The sequence below is a fragment of the Echinops telfairi genome, unplaced genomic scaffold (assembly GCF_000313985.2).
Source record: "Echinops telfairi isolate 266 unplaced genomic scaffold, ASM31398v2 ScPeMD7_7461;HRSCAF=8499, whole genome shotgun sequence".
Classification (NCBI taxonomy): Eukaryota; Metazoa; Chordata; class Mammalia; order Afrosoricida; family Tenrecidae; genus Echinops; species Echinops telfairi.
Genome location: NW_022111361.1, coordinates 6,987,107 through 7,004,540, shown reverse-complemented (window position 1 = coordinate 7,004,540; position 17,434 = coordinate 6,987,107). Strand labels below are relative to the sequence as shown.

The 17,434-nt window shown below is 42.0% G+C and overlaps 1 protein-coding gene across 9 annotated transcripts in view; it reads right to left on the bottom strand.

Moving 5' to 3' along the window:
• The window catches only part of NEBL (nebulette), a 463,302-nt gene that overhangs the window by 112,924 nt on the left and 332,944 nt on the right, over window positions 1–17,434 (bottom strand). For 6 of the 9 annotated variants that reach the window (XM_045300212.1, XM_045300217.1, XM_045300216.1 and 3 more), the window contains 3 exons: window positions 16,408–16,512; window positions 13,135–13,245; window positions 6,371–6,481 (listed from right to left, as the gene is read on the bottom strand). The exons of 2 other annotated variants lie outside the window; for them this stretch is intronic. In XM_045300212.1, the coding sequence (XP_045156147.1) occupies window positions 6,371–6,481; window positions 13,135–13,245; window positions 16,408–16,512 (327 nt within the window). Of the gene's footprint in view, window positions 1–2,193; window positions 4,631–6,370; window positions 6,482–13,134; window positions 13,246–16,407; window positions 16,513–17,434 lie in introns of those variants that run through there. One more of the 9 variants, XM_045300219.1, reaches the window with a different exon arrangement.

Genomic DNA, 17,434 nt, shown 5'->3' with positions numbered 1-17,434 from the left:
ACATTAAAAATGTGCTGACAAACTTGGCTTGTACAGAAGTCTCATTGGCTATCTCCAGATTGACAGCCAGACTCCACCCCTACACTCTTAATCCTTACATTGACACCAGATTAGGTGACTACCACAACGTATATGCCCGAGTCTAAGCCAACCTGAATATCAGCTGAGGCACCTTATTTTACCACAGAAACTACATTAAAAATGTGCTGACAAACTTGGCTTGTACACGAGTATATACAGTAATAGCTGATCTCGATAAAAATGTCTGCTCTTCCCAAGGGGAACATGCTATCATTCCCCATTTATTTGTATCAGTCAATGAAACTCAATGAAATCTTTCAGTAAAGTTTCATCATTTTCTTTTCTAGGCCTTGCAAGGATTGATAAAATAATATCGAATTGACATATCTGTGCATTTGCCTTGTAGCCAAGGTAAACGGTCTAATGAGCTTAGGTGACACAATCCTATCTGTAAACGGTGATTCGCTTTCCTGTCTGAGGGGCACTTAGAAGTGTCACTTCTTGATTTTTTGTTGGTAGGTGCCACGGTGTGGGTTCAGAGTCACAGCGACCCCGCGGTAGGTACAAACACAATGAACTGCGGCCCTTTGAGGCTGGTGTGGGTGTCATGGGCACAGGCTACCAGCGAACTCTGTTAGTGCTTACATGGTTGCTGCTGGCACTTACAGGGTTGCTGATATTGCCAAGTTGTGTTCAATAGCTTCTTTACCAATAGAGGAGGGAAAAATAATCAAAAAAGGCTTCCTCTCCGTTAAGTAACGAATAATGTTGTGATTCAATAGAACCTGTTTTACAAATAATCACGTAGTCAGTATTATATTCGAGCAGTTTATAACTAGGTTTACCACACATTATTCCATAAGCAAAATGGATCATAAACATTACTAAGGGATTGGGAATGCTTTGGTATGGGAGGAAGTCCATGGGTGGGGGCGGGAAACTGAGTCACTGCACCGGGTGACTCCTACCTTAATGACATTGCTGAGGGCTAGAGAGAAACAGCAGTTTCCTTTTCTCTGCAATCAGCAGCTAGGAGGAGGATTTAAATCTATAAGCGCCAACTGTCATCTGAAGTCTACATGGTCTACTTCATTCTCAAAGTGAAGTTGTAGAGAAACAAGCCGAGCCAAAGGATGGAGGGAGCGAGAGAGGCGGCCTCTGGTGGCATGGTGAAGACCTGGATCCTGCTTTACCTGAAGACTACTTGGATTTTTCAACCACGCAAACCCAACAGATTCTTATTTTCGACCTGTGCTGATTTGAGACACTTTTCTGCCATTAATTCTAGAGAGTCTTGACTAACGGAGCCGTCATTCCATCCGCTTTTCTCCAGTATCAACTCTGGTTTACTGCCATGCATAAGTAGGTTAGGTCTTTCAAAGTATGCCTCGGCCTTTCTTCCTTCATCTCCACATGTGCCCTTTGTCCCTCAGCTCTAGGTTCACTTCATTCGATTGACCTGGATAGATGAACTCAAATCGAAACAGAAAAGCATGGCACAGAATGCCTTCACATGAAATGCAAGCCTCCGCAGACGCAGAGATTGAGAGTGTGGAGGGCCCGGTAGCTAGACAGACACCTGTGGACGCTGAGTGCAGGGGAGCAAACGGACCCAGAAGGAAACAAGTGAGCCAGCATTCTTTTCTTTGCTACCCCGCTAAAGGGTTAAGATGAGTTTCGTGCGGAGACAAAACTACATAGGACACACGGGGAACAGCAGTAGCTAGTGTGACCCGAACAGAATTATCATCTTGAAGCATTCTTTCAGTTCTTCGTCACGAAATCCCCTGTCCTCCCAATCAACTCTTACATGACAGAAGCCCTCAGACATTTTCAACCCTGCGTGTGGTCCAGGCATTCTCCCTTTCCTGAGGCCAATTTCTATCTAGCCATGCAGCCCATTTAAAAAAATCTAACTTATTACATTGTAGCTATCATGTTCCTTTAAGGAAAGAGAAACATTTTAAAGATAAGTAACTATGAGATGTGACACTCATCAGAAGACAAAAAATGCTTTCAGTCTTCCAAAAGATCGAGTAAAACACAGAGTGTTGTCTAGGACAATAATTATGTTCATTGTGTTTAAAAGACCTTATAGTCGATAAAAAAGGTGTTTCCCCCCCATCTTTATCATATTTTACTCTTATTTGACCAACATATATACATGCATACCAAATATCTTCTTTCAGAATCCTCTTTGATAATTTCATTTCGTTTCCAAAAGTTGGACAGCAAAATAACACAGTCCACGAGGACTGTACAAAAATCACACTGATGAAACAGTTGTAAAGGTCAGTATCTTCCAGCATTACTGATCACTCGTCCGTCGTGAAAAGACAGCTCCATCTCTGTAAGGATAATGCCCAGATGTAATTCCCCACAGAAGTAAGAGGTAGAGCTGGACCTAACAGCCAGTCCATCCTCCCACAACGTGAAAGGCTTCCTCCCTCCCTAACCAAGGCGAGGAGTCATCTTCCCTCTAAAACCATCGCATTTTCCAGAATGTCATAACTAACTACACTACTAGACAAACTATAACAACAACTTCCATTACTAGGCAATGTTTATCTGTTTTTGTTTTTCTGAATGAAAATTTTCTAATGGGGGATTTAATTTGATCATCACCACAAACCTGTGAAGAAGGAAGAATAAAAACTACCAACTATGCTGACTTGGAAATGAAAATAATAATATTTATATTCCCATTTTCATTATTAAACTCTAACATATGCTGTTGTTAAGTTACACTGGAGAGTCACACAGAGCATGGTTATTTTTCCAAGTATCGTCTTACTGATTTATCGTTTTAAGTTTTGGGTTTTTTTGATTTTTGTTGAAATGGAAATTTAGTCTGCCAATACATTTTTAATAATTTGAAGAAAGTACCTGTATCATTCTTGAAAAGAGCATTAAGTCTCTTGTGTCCCAGATGAATAGTTTTCTGATACACACTGAACCAACTGCCAACATGCTGTTTTGGAAAAGCTTACCACTCAATTCTATCACAAGCGTGTATAGGTCTCGTTGCTTATAAAACTTGAGAGTCAGAGCTTAAACGTGCCCTTGACTTACTTTGGAATTATTGGACTTCATGTCTCTGCTAAGATTGATGAGAACACATAATGAAAGTGGGGGGTTTACTACAGGCCCTTCTGGAGGGGAAAGGAACAGGGTAGGATATCTCTGGTGTTTCTAATTACATCAGAAAAATTTGGCAGCGTGATGTCCCTGAAGAGTCAAAAGGATTTAGATGGACTGTTTTTAATTAATTTTTAATCATAGTCTCAACAAAATAGTTTTATAGGTTCAAGAACCTTTTGAAAATGTCCTTCTGACCTGAATACTTCTTAAGATAAATTTCATGTTGGTTTTGTACATCTTACTTTAAAAAATAGTTTGAAATTAATTAGGATATCACCCTAAACTCTCAAATCACCCTTTAAAACTTGGATGAGGCCCAAGTCTGCCTCCTATTTCATGAATGGACACTTCTGCTGAGCTCTGGATACATATTATCTCAGTTGCTACTCACAAGAACCCTAAGAGGTAGGCGGCATTGGCCTGCTTTTGCAGAGGAGAAAAACTGAGATTCGGAGACACCCAGTAACTTGTCCGACCAAGAAATGTCACAGCAAGCCGGTTCTAATCAGGATGGACTCCAAATCCTACTGTGTATTCCAGCAGAGGGTTTTCTGAGAAGTTTTCATACTTTGTGGTCATTACGTGGCTGGGTGATGGCCCCAGAATATTCTTCACCTTGCAAATCTCAGTTACTCAGAAGCAAAATAGCTGGGAGGTGAGGAAGCATCCTTTTCCCATTCCTCGTGGGCGTATTCTCATCTCTACATATGTAAGGCAGAGAAAAGTTCTGAAGGAATAATCCTTCCCTCTGTCCCACTGATGAGCATTCTAATAAAAGTACTGATCAGAAAGGAGCCCAGAATCAACTTCCAAACTGAGATTGAGGGATTTTCCTTTGAACTGAACTGATGTTTCCAGTTTTCTTGGCTCTCCAATATACACCAGAGAGCTGACTTGATTTGGGTAGAAACATAAAAGGCAGGCAAAGATGTTGGCTTTATGGCTTCTAAGTGAAGTCAGGTTCCCATGTGACAGCACCATTGATTTAAATTAAGTGCTGTGTAGTCCTGGTGTAAAATGGCATTCCGCATTGTGAGAGGGTGATTCTATTAGCCGCATCTCTGCGAATGAGTTTCATGAGACAGAAGTGTGGCGGACAGAGTCATGTTGATTCCCGTCAATTCTATAGAGCAGCTCCCTGAGCCAGGAGACGCGCTTAGCTTTCCTGTGGCTTTGAAGACCTATATTAAATTTCATATTACAGGAACAACAAATGTATTATTCGAAGTGGCTTGACTCTACAGGAATATCAACTACTTCACAGGTAGAATACAAATATCATTCTCCCTTTTGATCTGAGTAAATAGTCCTAAACACTTTCTAGATCCTATTATGTGTACAAACTTTGCATGTCAAGGTTGAAGCGGCTGGCAGAGAAGTGTAAGTAAACGCATCCTTCTCCCATCAGTACACAGTGTTGCGAGCAGGAGGAAAAGGCCTTTATAACTCCTATTCCCCTAGTCCCTCAATCGAAGACCTTTTGAAAGAAAAGGCAATGTTAAAATAATCACCCCAGTGCTATGCTAAGGAAGTTCTATATTTGAGTTTCTTTGAATTATAGAGCTAGAAAGGGCCTCCCAGGATCGACAAGGTACCAGCTGCCACCCCAGACCACCACCACCACTTCCCAACCCACAGCCTTTGGTGGGAATTCACCTCTCTGGATGGAGGGTGCTCAGTGTGTGTCTGTGCTCCTACCCTGCCTTGCCCTGAATCTACTGACCCGCATGCCACTGACAACCCACTCTGCTTGTCATGTCTACAATTCCAACTAAAATCTCCCCTCATCATCAGTGTCCTTGGCAAGGGCGGGGTCATGGCCCCAAAGAGCAGACTTGGGAAAGCGATTCTTCTACCTTGTTTTCGTCCTGTATACCACGGGGGCCAGCACAGGGGCTCTGTGAGAACTGGAAATGACAAAAGTCTTAGCAGTGCTTTGGGCTGGCGGTGGTGGTCCTTATGGTGATATGAGCTATTCTTTGAGCACAGAGATCTTATAAAGCACCCCTTAACCTGCTTGGTATGGGGCCCCAATATTTCTTGTTCATCTAAAACCACTCCAGAAAAGAGCTTTGGCATCGCCATGTGTTGATATACGTAGGGTACAATGTTACAAAGCACTCTGATTGTACTTGACTATGGGCCCATGGTTATCCAATATGCAATAGTTCCTGCAAACTTGCAAAGAAACACTGATGCAGCCCTCAGTCCAGCTGAGCTCCGGAGGGGCTGCAGCAACCAGCAAGATCCACTCAGCAAGAGAATGAGTGTGGGGGTGGGGTGGGGGTGGGTGGATGCCAATCTCCTTGTTAGATCACAAGGATGTTGCAAAAGGCTTTTCAAAGGAAGGATTGATTGCTTGACCCGACTAGGACTTTATCTTAAGGTATCATAAGCTGCGAAGAACATGCAAAACTGCATATATATAAAAATATATATTGAAAACACAGAATTCCTGATGTGGAATTGGAGCAGGTCTAGTCTGAAAACCATGTGAATTTCACATCAAGTCAAGATAAGTCTAGGAAAGAAGCTTCCCCTTGGAGTTCAAGAAGAAATTCTTCTAGGACATCACGTAACAGCAACTGCACAGAAGGGTGGATGTGTCTGCTAAACTTATCACCAAAGAAGAACTGAATTTTATAAAGCGCCACTTCTTCCCTCTTGTCTTCTGCTTCTAGGGCAAGTATTAGACATCTATTGCTTTTCTGTTCCCCATGGGACATTTTATCAATTTACCCCTCACAGAATTTCAAAGGAAATAATAAGGGGTACAATCTAGCTCAAATTTGTCTTTTTGCCTGGATCACTGAAACCAATATATGTTTCTTCTGGTTGTTTTATTGACTTTGGTTTTGGGGTTTTCCCAAATTCTAGCATGTTTCTAAACCGAAAATGTGTGAATTCAGAAGCAAGTCAAGTGCAAGCTACAAAACACTAGTCGCTCTATACATTCAAAATTCCTTATTTGTCTTGCTTAAAGGAGAATTCCCCTGGAGTGAAAGTGCCTGGCGTAGTGAAGGCATTGAGCCACTTTTGACAGCATAGCTCACATACACCTGGGGCTGACCACTGAGAGAGAGGACAATTTACATTCCGTTTTGAATAGAGGATGCCACAAAATTTAAAGGGGAACCCAATAATCAGGTGGCCGGCTGTGAGTTAACTAACAAATGTTCGTAGAATTACGGCGAGTGGTCTTCCTTACATTACTCTGGTACTTATTGACCTCCATGGCGTGTTTGACTTCAGGTGGCTCCTTCATGTGGGCATAATCGGAAAGTCCCTTCTCAGTACCATGTTTCTGCTTGTAGGCAACCTTGAAAGGAAAAGGAGGGGGGGAAAGACTTGTCAGTTTTATTAAGATGCAGATTAAAATAGTACCTGTTTCTATAGCAGAGTCCTGCTCAAAAGAGGGGGGAATGAGGAACAAACTTTCAAATCTCCATGGAATCCAGATTTTTGGGAGCCAGGAAAGCTGGATGAGACCCCCAAACTACTGCCCTGAGATCATCTTCAAATTTTAAGCCAAAACCACGCCCCTAAAGTCTTCTTTGAAGTGATATATAGCTACCGTATATACTCGAGTATAAGCTGGTTTTTTTCAGCACATTTCTAATGCAGTTTTTGTTGTAAAATTAGGTGCCTTGGTGGATATTTGGGTCAGCTTATACTCGAGTATATGCGGTAATCTTAATCAAGAATGTAAATCAGCTTTGAGCACTGTGTACTTTAAAAAAAATTATTCATGTGAAATCAAAGTGACAATGATTGCTAAAAAGTTGAATGGGAAGGTAAAAGGATAGCAAGTTTAAGATAGAGGTGGTAGAATAATTTGGTTTTCTGTAAGGCACAATGGTGCTACAGCAGTGACCGTAAAATCTTGACTGCTAGCTGAAAGGTAGGTGGTTGTAACACACCAGTGAGTCCACTGGAGGAAAAGATGGGGCAGTCCGCTTCCCTAAAAACATGGCAGCATTCCCCAATATGGATGTGGTCATTCCCTGGGGGGTGCTGGAATGATTCAGCGAGCCTGCAACAGCAGATTCCTACACGTTAGCTGTAGTACATTTTTTAATTGGCAGGGGAATATTGAATAATGTTGGGGTTTTCTGAAAAAAGGGAGGGCACCCAATAAGTCTGGCAAACCGGGAGATACAGCTCTCAAGTCTCTGCGGGAAATTCATGGAGTCACTCCCTCTGAGTCAGAATAGCCTTGGTGGCGATGGATTTGGTCCCTTACTAGATCAAAAACAGAACTGTCCAGTTGAGGGAATCCTCAGAACTTGGAACCACGCCTAAGGGAAGATAACTTGGGATAGTAAGCCTTCCTAGTTCTAAAGTCTTGATAGAAATTTCTTCTGCAGCGTAAAGTGTCAGTGAATATTTGCTGTGCATGAATAAATGAATGAATGAAGAGCTGAACGAATACGAACAAAATGGTAATAAATACACAGTTTAGGGATGTGGATAGCCCTGGTATCAAACAGAGAGCACTGTAAAGACAATTATGGCCGAGGTAATAATATCTTATCATGTAATCTCCCTTTAGACTCACTTGAAAGCTGTTTCAATTTTTTTTAAGTGAAGGGGAGATACATGGGGATGAAGCCCCTGGTGAGTCCCCTCTGGCCATGGACCAAGGATGTGACTAGCCTAGCTAGCACAGAGAATGTATTAGAAAGTGGATGGCTGCAGATGCAGTTAGACTGCAGTTTAGCACCCTCTCTGTGGCTCTTCCTTACAATCCATTTAAATTTTCTCTTATTTTTAATATTTTCTGCTTTCTTTTAAATTGTGGTTTTGTTCTTGTTAGGTTTTGTTGTTATTGTTTGTTTTTTGTTTTTCTGCCTATGAAATTCAGGATAGGTAAATCTATAGAGACAGTAACTGGATAAATGGCTTCTTGGAGGTACGGCAGAGGAGTTTGGGGGTAAATAGGGAGCTAATAACAATGAGTATAAGATTGAAGAAAATATTCTAAAACTGTTTGTGGTGATGATTTTATAACTCTTCTTGATGTGATTGAGCTATTGAATTGTATGGTATGTAAATTTTATGCCAAAAATTGTTGGGGGGAAATAATAAAGTAAGAATAAATGAATGGATAAGTTATTTTTTTTAATTTGAGAAGTTTAATAAAATGCTTTTAAATGGGATTGGAATTACTTGGAACAAGATAACAAAGGCAGCTGAAAAAGAAAAAAAAACCCTAAAACTATCTTCCCTATGAAGAAAACAAAATATTAATGGGAAGAATGCAGTTACATGTAAAGAAAACCTTTTACCAATACGTTTTCCATGAGAGCAAGGTCTATATCTTGACCATCTTTTAATATCCTGTGCCTATTAGAGTGAAAGATACAGACTCAAAATGCAATACATTTCCGTGAAATATGATTAAGCGAATACTTTAAACAATCTCAGGAACTAAAACTCCTGATAGATGCTCACCAACAAAACTAACCACTCAGTTCAAGATTAAAGTGATCATTGTAAAACTAATTTAAAAAATAAAACAAAATAAATTCATCTTAAAGGTCCAAACAAGTCATCTAGTACAGTGGCCCAAGCTCACTGCCATCAAGTTCAATCTCACTTTAAGGAACAGACAGCCTCAGCGTTCTCTCATGGAGGGCAATGGAGTGGCCCCTGACTGATAGTAGTCTAATGACTATCCCACAGAGCCACGCCCCCTGGGCTCCTTTCTATCGTGTTAAGTCCCCTCTCTGGCTCCATTCCTAATGGACGAGGACTCAACTTGGGATCACAGTCTTAAAATTTTGAAAGTCTTCATAGAAAGTTCTTCCATTAATCAAGCCTGAATCTGCTCCCTGAATTAGCTGCATCTAATTGGCCATACAGAAGAAGCCTCATTCACAAGACAGAAATTCAAATGTGGGAACAAAACAGTCAATGACTTCCTCTTTCTCCACACAATGTGCATGAATGAAGGCACAGAACATCCACACACCAGCGATGTGCTCCTCGCCACAGTTCCACTTTCTCCAGCTACGCTGCCCACAGTGTTCCAGATAGGGCCTGAGCAATACGAATTAGAACTGGTGACTTAATTCAGGTATCGCCTTCTGTGTGCTAAATGCTATTACTGCACCCACAGGTCACAGCATTTTTCTATGGACGGCTACGTTGAGATCACTGCCAGTATTGCCCTTCCGTTTTGTTCAGTCTCGCGTAGGCACGTGGAGTATCTCACGTTCAGTCCTTGGGTATTTGGTGGAGGAGGACTCTAACGCAGCACCTCATCTCATCCAGGTGTGTTTCATGTTGTTAAAAAACCATGGTGGCCCAGTGGTTAAGGGCTCAGCTGCTAACCAAAGGGCTGGTCGTCTTTAACCCACAGCACTCTGTGGGAGAAAGAGGTAGCATTCTGGCTTAGAGCCTTAGGAACTGCTATGGGCAGCTCTGCATTACCCAATAGCGTCACTATTAGCAGGAATTGGCTCAATGCAATGACTTTCCACTTATCTTGTCAGCTAGATCTGTTCATCAATTTAATTCATCGGGATATCTTAATCCGATGAATATACTTTAGATTTTCACCAGTTAACTGTGTTAAATAAGAAATCAATTAAAAAACCCCATCCAGGCTAAGAACATCCATTATCTCCATTTCATTAAATTCGGTAACACTTGGGGGAAGGAGAGGAGTTCAACGCGTGGACGCAGTCTACAAAGTCAAGTATGAAAGTTATTGTGATTTCTTAATATATATATAAAAAGCTAACCTGTGTCTGTCTCCTTTGCTCGGGATCCTGATTCTATTTTGTATTCCGATGACCACAGTCATGACCATAAACAGAAGCAAAGCAGTGACCATTCTGTGGCTTATCACCTAAATGGTGAGTCATCAAGAACTTTTTTTTTTAAAGCACTCTTCCTTAAAAAGGTTAGGTAATTTTCTCCTTGCAGCATTAAAACAGCCATTTCATTTATAGCTATTTCTAAGTACCACTTTAGAACCCAGCTAACATCGAAAGGGAGGCAGCTGAACTTTAATTCATATTAATTTTCTCCCTTAAAACAACTAATGGAAAAGTATTTCCCATTAATAAATTCTCAGATAGTTTTGCTTTCTGAGGGTCGTCATTATTATGTGGCATTTCCCTAAATTAATACTGTTCTCGGCAGACTTTCCGAGTCACTGAATCATGAAGCACCTGACAGCGAAGACCACTTGCTATCGTTTCAGGTACTTTATACAGAAATGTTTATTTAAATCACTCACGCATTCACCTGATGTATTTGACCTTGTAGTGTTTTTTATAGTTTACATATACATATATAAGATGTACAGATAGTGTATTCCTAACATACAGATCAGATACCTGTGAGGCTCCTGAAAAAGTACCCTGGGGATACTGCAGATGAAAAACACAGACACTCACAAAGCTTCTGACTTCAGCTTTGGGTCTGAGGAGCCCACATAACTCATCATGGGGGAGATTATGTAGCCTACGGCTGAGAAGGAGCTGATGGCGCAGGCTGCCATCAGCTCACCCAGACTCACGGTGGTACCACGTGTGTCAGCGTAGACTGCATTCCATCCAGTTGCCAGTGGCTGACGTTTTAGAAGGGGATATGCCCGGGCCTTTCTTCTGAAGCACCTCTGGCCAATTCAAACTCCCCACCTTTGGGTTAGCAGCCATACACACTCACCATTAGCTCCATCCAGTGCATTTCACTTTTCAGAAGCTTTCTTTGGGACCTTTGTCTGTACAAATGTTTATACCAAAGGCTGTTTGATCATAAAATGGCCTAAGAACTCCATATTCCTTGTGGCATTTCTTCTTATGAGTTAGTTTCTACGAGGAAATATTAATCTATCAAACTACTCTAGCAGAATTCAATCTGAGTGGTTTCAAGATATTATATAACAATGTCAACAGTTTGGGACATTTTGCATTAGAACCTGGGACTCTACTAAATCCCAGAATTTGACTAACACAGTTACTTAAGTGGCCACACACCGATACTATTAGGAAACAGTAAAAGGAGAGTGGCTGCGTTATAACAGTCTGGCGAGAAGATCTACGGCTTTCTCGCGTCTTGTTATCAAGTATGGCGTCTTGGCGATGGAGTGGTTGCCAATTGGGTTGTCCACTCCACGGTCAGCGGTCGGAAACCACCAGCTTCTCCATGGGAAAAAGATGGGCTTCCTACGGCCCTGAAAGAGTGAACATCTCGGAAACACGCAGGGGCAGTTTCACCCTGTCCTAGGGTGGCCACGGTCACTAGGAGTCGGCACTGACTTGATGGCAATGAGCTGGGTTTGGGGAGTTTGTGTGTGTGTGCCTTTTTAATCTTATTAACAGATAAATTTCTGAGGAGTAAAATATTGTCAAAAATGACATTCATGTACATGACCTTAAAGCTTACTAAAACTATGTAAAGTATTAAAAGAGATACCCCGTACACAGTCCAGGTTTGTCTTTCCTGACGGTGCATATTCTCCTACAGTGTGACCATCCACGTTAACACTGGATTATCCTGTTCAAGCAGGGGGGAAAAATGATTTCAAGTTTTACAATGTGGGCTATTATTAAGAATTTCTATGTTGCACACACATATGAAAGTATACAATACAAATACACGTTTTGCTTTCTTTATTGCATAATCATTGCTTGTCACATATCAAATATTGCATTATAATTATTTGCTTTATGGAGCAGTTCATAAGGTCAGTGGTTTGGGTGACCAGATGTTGGCAGGAAAATTAAAGGGCATATTAGTCATGGTCAGCCATGCAGAACCTCAACATCCACATCATGTATTTTTGGCCTCATGTTACACTGCTGGGCTTCGCTTACTGCCAAACTGGGTACCGAATGGATGTATAAATTTGTAATGATCAAGTACTTAAAGATGCTCGCCAAAGCACAGCTAGGCTCAGTCTTTTCCAGAATGAGTCGTGGGTTTTCAGAAGGAGCTCTGGCGGCGGCACAGTGGAGAAGTGCTTGCCCGGTAACTGAAAGGTTGGTGGGTCAAACCCACCAGAAGTTCCACAGGGGAAGGATGCAGCAGACCATTTCGGGGAAAAGGTCCGCAGCCTTGAAACCCCTTTGAGGGATTTCTACTCTGCCCTACAGACTTGCTGAGTTGGAATCAACTTGAGGGTCATGAGTTTTTAATCAATTGCAGGCCCTCTAAATTATCTATTAAAAAGGAAAAGATTCCATAGGAAGAATCAGAATTGTCTGATAAGAAGAACCGACAAACAAACTCATTGTCATTGAGCAGATTATGACTCCGGGTGACCCGCTAGGACAAAGGAGAACTGCCCCTGTGGGTTTCTGAGCCTGTACCTCTTTACTGGAATAGAAAGCCTCACCTTTCTCTCACGGAGCAGCTGGTAGGTTTCAAACTGCTGACCTTTGGAGGGGTAGAATGTGTAAGGTGACGTTGGTATGTGCTGCTGTCCTCCTAGGGAAATATTACCTCCAAACTCCTATTTTTAAAAGGGGTTCACGTGATGAGAATCAGTAGGTTCTTCTGCAAGGTATGGTCATGAGAATCGCTGCATCCACTTGTTGGGCAGCCAGAGCCCACAGGAGAGGAATTTCCAGAACACAGACCCATCGATTTTGATTTCAACCATCAGTTCACTATGTGACTGCTACCCAGCTACTGAAACCTTCTCTACTTGGGGATCACAAGTCCAACCTGAAGACTGCCTCCTGCTCGCTCGAGGTAAACCGTGAAAAGGAGATTGAAGCGTGCTCCCTAGCAAGACCGTGCCCAAAGGGAAACCAGCGCTAATGGGGACAAAGGCTTTTCAGGCTCTTTTCATTCTGTGGGATTCCACCAGAGATGTTCCTCAGCACATGAGCTAATTGTTGTCAACTTTCACTCAGTATTTTTAAAAGACAACAACAAGATAGACAACTTCTTCTAAACATCTAAACCGTTCATACTGGGCCATACGTTTGAGTTCCTTCAGGATAACTGTACCTCGCTCTGAAGCTGTGTGACTTCTCTGGCAAAGACACTGTCGATAGTGGCCGGCATCTGCTTATACAGAGAGTTGGAAAGGTCGGCCTTCGTGGTGCCTTTGTATCTGGCCTGGGGGGAAGAAAGAAGTGGAGAGAGAGAAAATTAAATACTCCTCATTTCTTTTACTGTGAAGAACAGAGTAAAACAGAAACTTTCTCCAGAAACAGATTCAAACAGCTCAATATCCTCTCAGAGACTGGGTGTGACCGGCCCATTCTGGAGAGAGAGAGAATAAATGTAAATCGTCGTGGAGAATGATTTAAATGACCCAAGTGATAAAGTAATGACTGCTTTCCATTGAAACCCATGCAGACATCTGGAAGAAAGTCATTTTGCACTTGAAGAGAACTGCCTCTGTTTGGTCAACAAACAAAAGATCTGAGCACCGTGCAACCTCTGCCATGCTGGAGAAAATCACAGCATTTGCACTGACTGTCCAGAGCCTGAGTACGAAGGGTTTTTGACGATGCTGGTAGAAAGAAGTGCTGTCATCCTGACCACCAATTGCAGACTGGACCAGCATGATCTACGGTGTTTTCACCAGCTGGTTTTTTAAAGTAAAATCGCCATGCCTTTCTTTCTAGTCTGTCTTAGCCAGAAGCTCGGTTGAAGTCTATTGAGCATCATAGTAATGAACAATCCTCCACTGAGGAGCCCTGACCAGGGACAGAAGGCAGGTCTTCCGACGGGGGGTGAGGGCCCACCACGGCCCACACGCCAGGGGTAATAACGGAGGAGCCTTTTACTGAGTCTGCCCATTCTCCAGAGATCTCACTCACTGCTCAGAGAGAGACACAGCTTTTCGCCACTTCTTCTTTGGGATATTAGGTTCCAAGGAACACAACAGATTGCTCACTTTGTGTGTGTGTGAACGTGCACACACACACACACAAGCACTCTATAGTTCGCTCTTTCAGGAAAAAGCATCGAGGAATAATTGAAAACACAAACTTCCTCTGGGCCTGAGATACAGAGAGCTGGGACGTAATAAGCAATACTCTATCTTTTCACACTGTTGATAAACCCTTACTGTGACTCCAAGCATTGGCGCCGATTCAGTGAGCACACACTCTGTGTGTCCACAATGTTCTCTGAATTCTATTAGTTAATTGCTGCCACCAATCTCCCACACTTTTCCCCTTAGATTAGCAGAGATCATCTGCAGGAGATCAAGTTGAGCTTCTCACACCATAACTTAGGGAACACTAGAGGTCAGTCATTTACAACTATTTCATTCATTCTCTTTCCAAGCTAATCTCTTCTAAATGATCTCGTCACAGACCACAGTGAGGCATCTTCAAAGATTTTTGAGCTTCAAGATGCAACATAAACTGCGATCCAAGGAGCCTCTCAGAGAGAGATAACATAATTTTTCAGCTAGGAAAAAAAAAGTACAGCCTCGTGCATTTCTCACTGCATAATCATTGGAGCTCTATCTGCGGCTGCGCTTTATCCTCTTCAAAAATGCTCTCCACGGATGGAAAATTACTTACCAGAGACACATTTACGTTTTATTTATTTTCAAAGTGCTGATATCTAATAGTTCCTATCGAATGAGTCTGTTGAGAAAGAAAATAATGGAATGGCTAACCCTAACTCTGTTTCCAGTGCTTTCTGTATAATTATATAACAGCCTTCCTTTTCAAAAGTACTTCTGTTAAAATAAAGAGTTGGAGTCTAAACAGAGACTTATTTAATAAACTAGATCAACCATATATGGAACAAACCGTATCTATTTCTACCTTAGTTCATTGGCATCAGGAATAGAAGAGTCTTGGGCTTAAAACTGCTAAAGCCAGTGTGGTAAGCACTTACTGATTGTTATTCAGGTCTTTTCAATGTTTCTTACAGCACTGGGCACACAGCACGCCTTGCTGTTAGCCAAGGCTGCACACGAATCCACGGGGAACTCAAAATAATACTGGTAGGCTGAGGCTCCACCCAGATGACTGAAATCGGTACTTCGGGGATACAAGGCTTGGTCACCCACCGGTGTTTCTTAAAAAGCTCCCCAAATAATTCTGATCCAGCCAGAGTAGAAGATCATCCTAAATAAGTAAGTGGGGATGGGGGAAGGAAAGAGAAAACGGCGCGCCAGGCTCTGCCAGCACTTCCCTTCCGCGGACCAATTCTGATCTAACCTTGAACCTTGCCTGACTCTCAGGATTCATTTCCTATGCCAAATGATTGGAGTCTTACTTGAAGACGCGCTTTTTGAGAAATTTCAGCCGGAAACAGAGAGATTAGTGGAGGAGGGGGGTGGGTTGTTGAGGCCCCCCCTTAAAAGTTGTCATGTTTTCCTGTAGACTTGTACGGTGTTTTATTACATATTATATAGGTTATATAAAGGAATTTGTGATCAATATATATTTTCCTACATGTTTGGGAAGACTAAAGAAAGGCTTAAAACTTAGTTGGAATCACATGAAAGCAATCATTTCTAGATGGTTTGACTACTAACAAACAGGCTCATCAAGCACCAGAAAGCAGGAGGGTTCTCGATAGAGAAATGAGAAGAAGCGCATTGAAAGCATCACTTTTCTTCAGGGGGGGTCTAGCCAGAAAGAAATGGTTAATATATGCAGGATGAAAAGAACACCTTTTAAATAAATTCAGCTTATTTTTATGGATCACAATGGAAAATAAAAATGAATAGGATATAATATCAATAACGAGTTCATAACATTATCAAAATTTTAGATATAGATGTATCTAAAACAGGTACATCTAAGTAAAATAAGATAAATATATATAAGTAGATATATCCAAAATGGATCTCAGATGTGGACACAGCTAAAATATTCCATGCTAACACTTTGTGCCTTGCTTTGTGATGTGTTTGTTGCCAGTAAAAGGCACTATGAAACATCACCCAATTTCCCCAGCATTTAAGAATAAAATGAACTATGTCCTTAATGACTGCATCAACTACATAGTTAGCAAATGAAAAGTACTGACTTACTTAAATATGATTATTATTTTATAAAATAATGAAAATATTGTCTAGACATTTATTGGAAGTGCCAATACTTGCATTATGAATGCTAATACCTTTCTAGCTCAATGAAAGCTCCTAATATGCTCTTCAAGTGAAAAGTTACAGAAATTCAATCCAACATTTCTTGGTTCCATCAAGAACACTGTTCCCCAACTTCAGTGCATGCGCATTTAGTTACCTATACGAAAAAGACAGAAAACTCCAGTCATTTTGTTAAGTTTCTGGTACGTTACCTCAGAAATGAATGCGCCAATACTTTTCACATGGTTTAGCATCGGAGTATCCGTCACAAATGTGCACTTGTCCTTTGATTTTTTATATTCTTCTTTATAATGGATCTTAAAGGGAGAATGGTTTACATAAGGAGAGAAAGAAGAAAAATCATCTTAAGGGGCTTACATTGAACAGAGCATTGAAGTCGATGGCATCGATTTTCTGGAACATATCTCAAATAGAGAGCTGTCCTCAGAAGAAGTCAACTCAAGTAAAGTGACACCCAGGACAGAATTGCAAAGTGGATGCAGCAGATCAAAGGACCACTCTTCTTTGGATAACTAGGGGAGCAGTTAGCTTTGGGGGTCAGCAGTAGGTATAGTGGGAGCATGGTGACCATCGTGCCTGGTTGGTCCAGCTTGCCCAGATACATTGGTAACCACACTCTCCGTGATTCAAACCTCTATCTTAGTTTATTGCTATTTTTAAGCCCCTGCCTTAAACTGTCAAGCCTATCATCACATGGATATGCTCTCAAGACATAAAGCAAGACGCCCGCCAGGAGAGAAGCAGCCGATTAAGAAGTCAAGTGACAAATGAAGGTGGATATTAGCATGATTACCTTCCCACACCAGACCAGAGGGAGGCTTAAATGGTAGCCCTGGTGGACTTGCTATGACTAGCTGCTGCTTTGTCAGCTGTCCTGAAGTCACCCCCCTCACAGGGCCATCCCCATGACGGTCCCAAGCTTAGCCACGGTGAGTCACAGGGTTGTCATTGGCTGAGGTTTGGAAGTGAAATGCCAGGCCTTGCTCTCGAGTCCCTCTTGGCCTGAAAGCCCTGCGGAAGGAGCCCTCTTCCAAATGACGGCCACAGCAAGCCTTCACTGACAGACGGGAGTCGGGGGGTGGGAGGGGTGGCACATGGGGCCGGGTTTCCCACAGTGAGGGCAAGCAGTCTTCCACCGAAGCAGTAATGCCCTCTCTCACGCATCTCTGTTGTTAGTCCTACCTGACAGAGTAGGACAGCTCACAGGGTCTTCTGGGT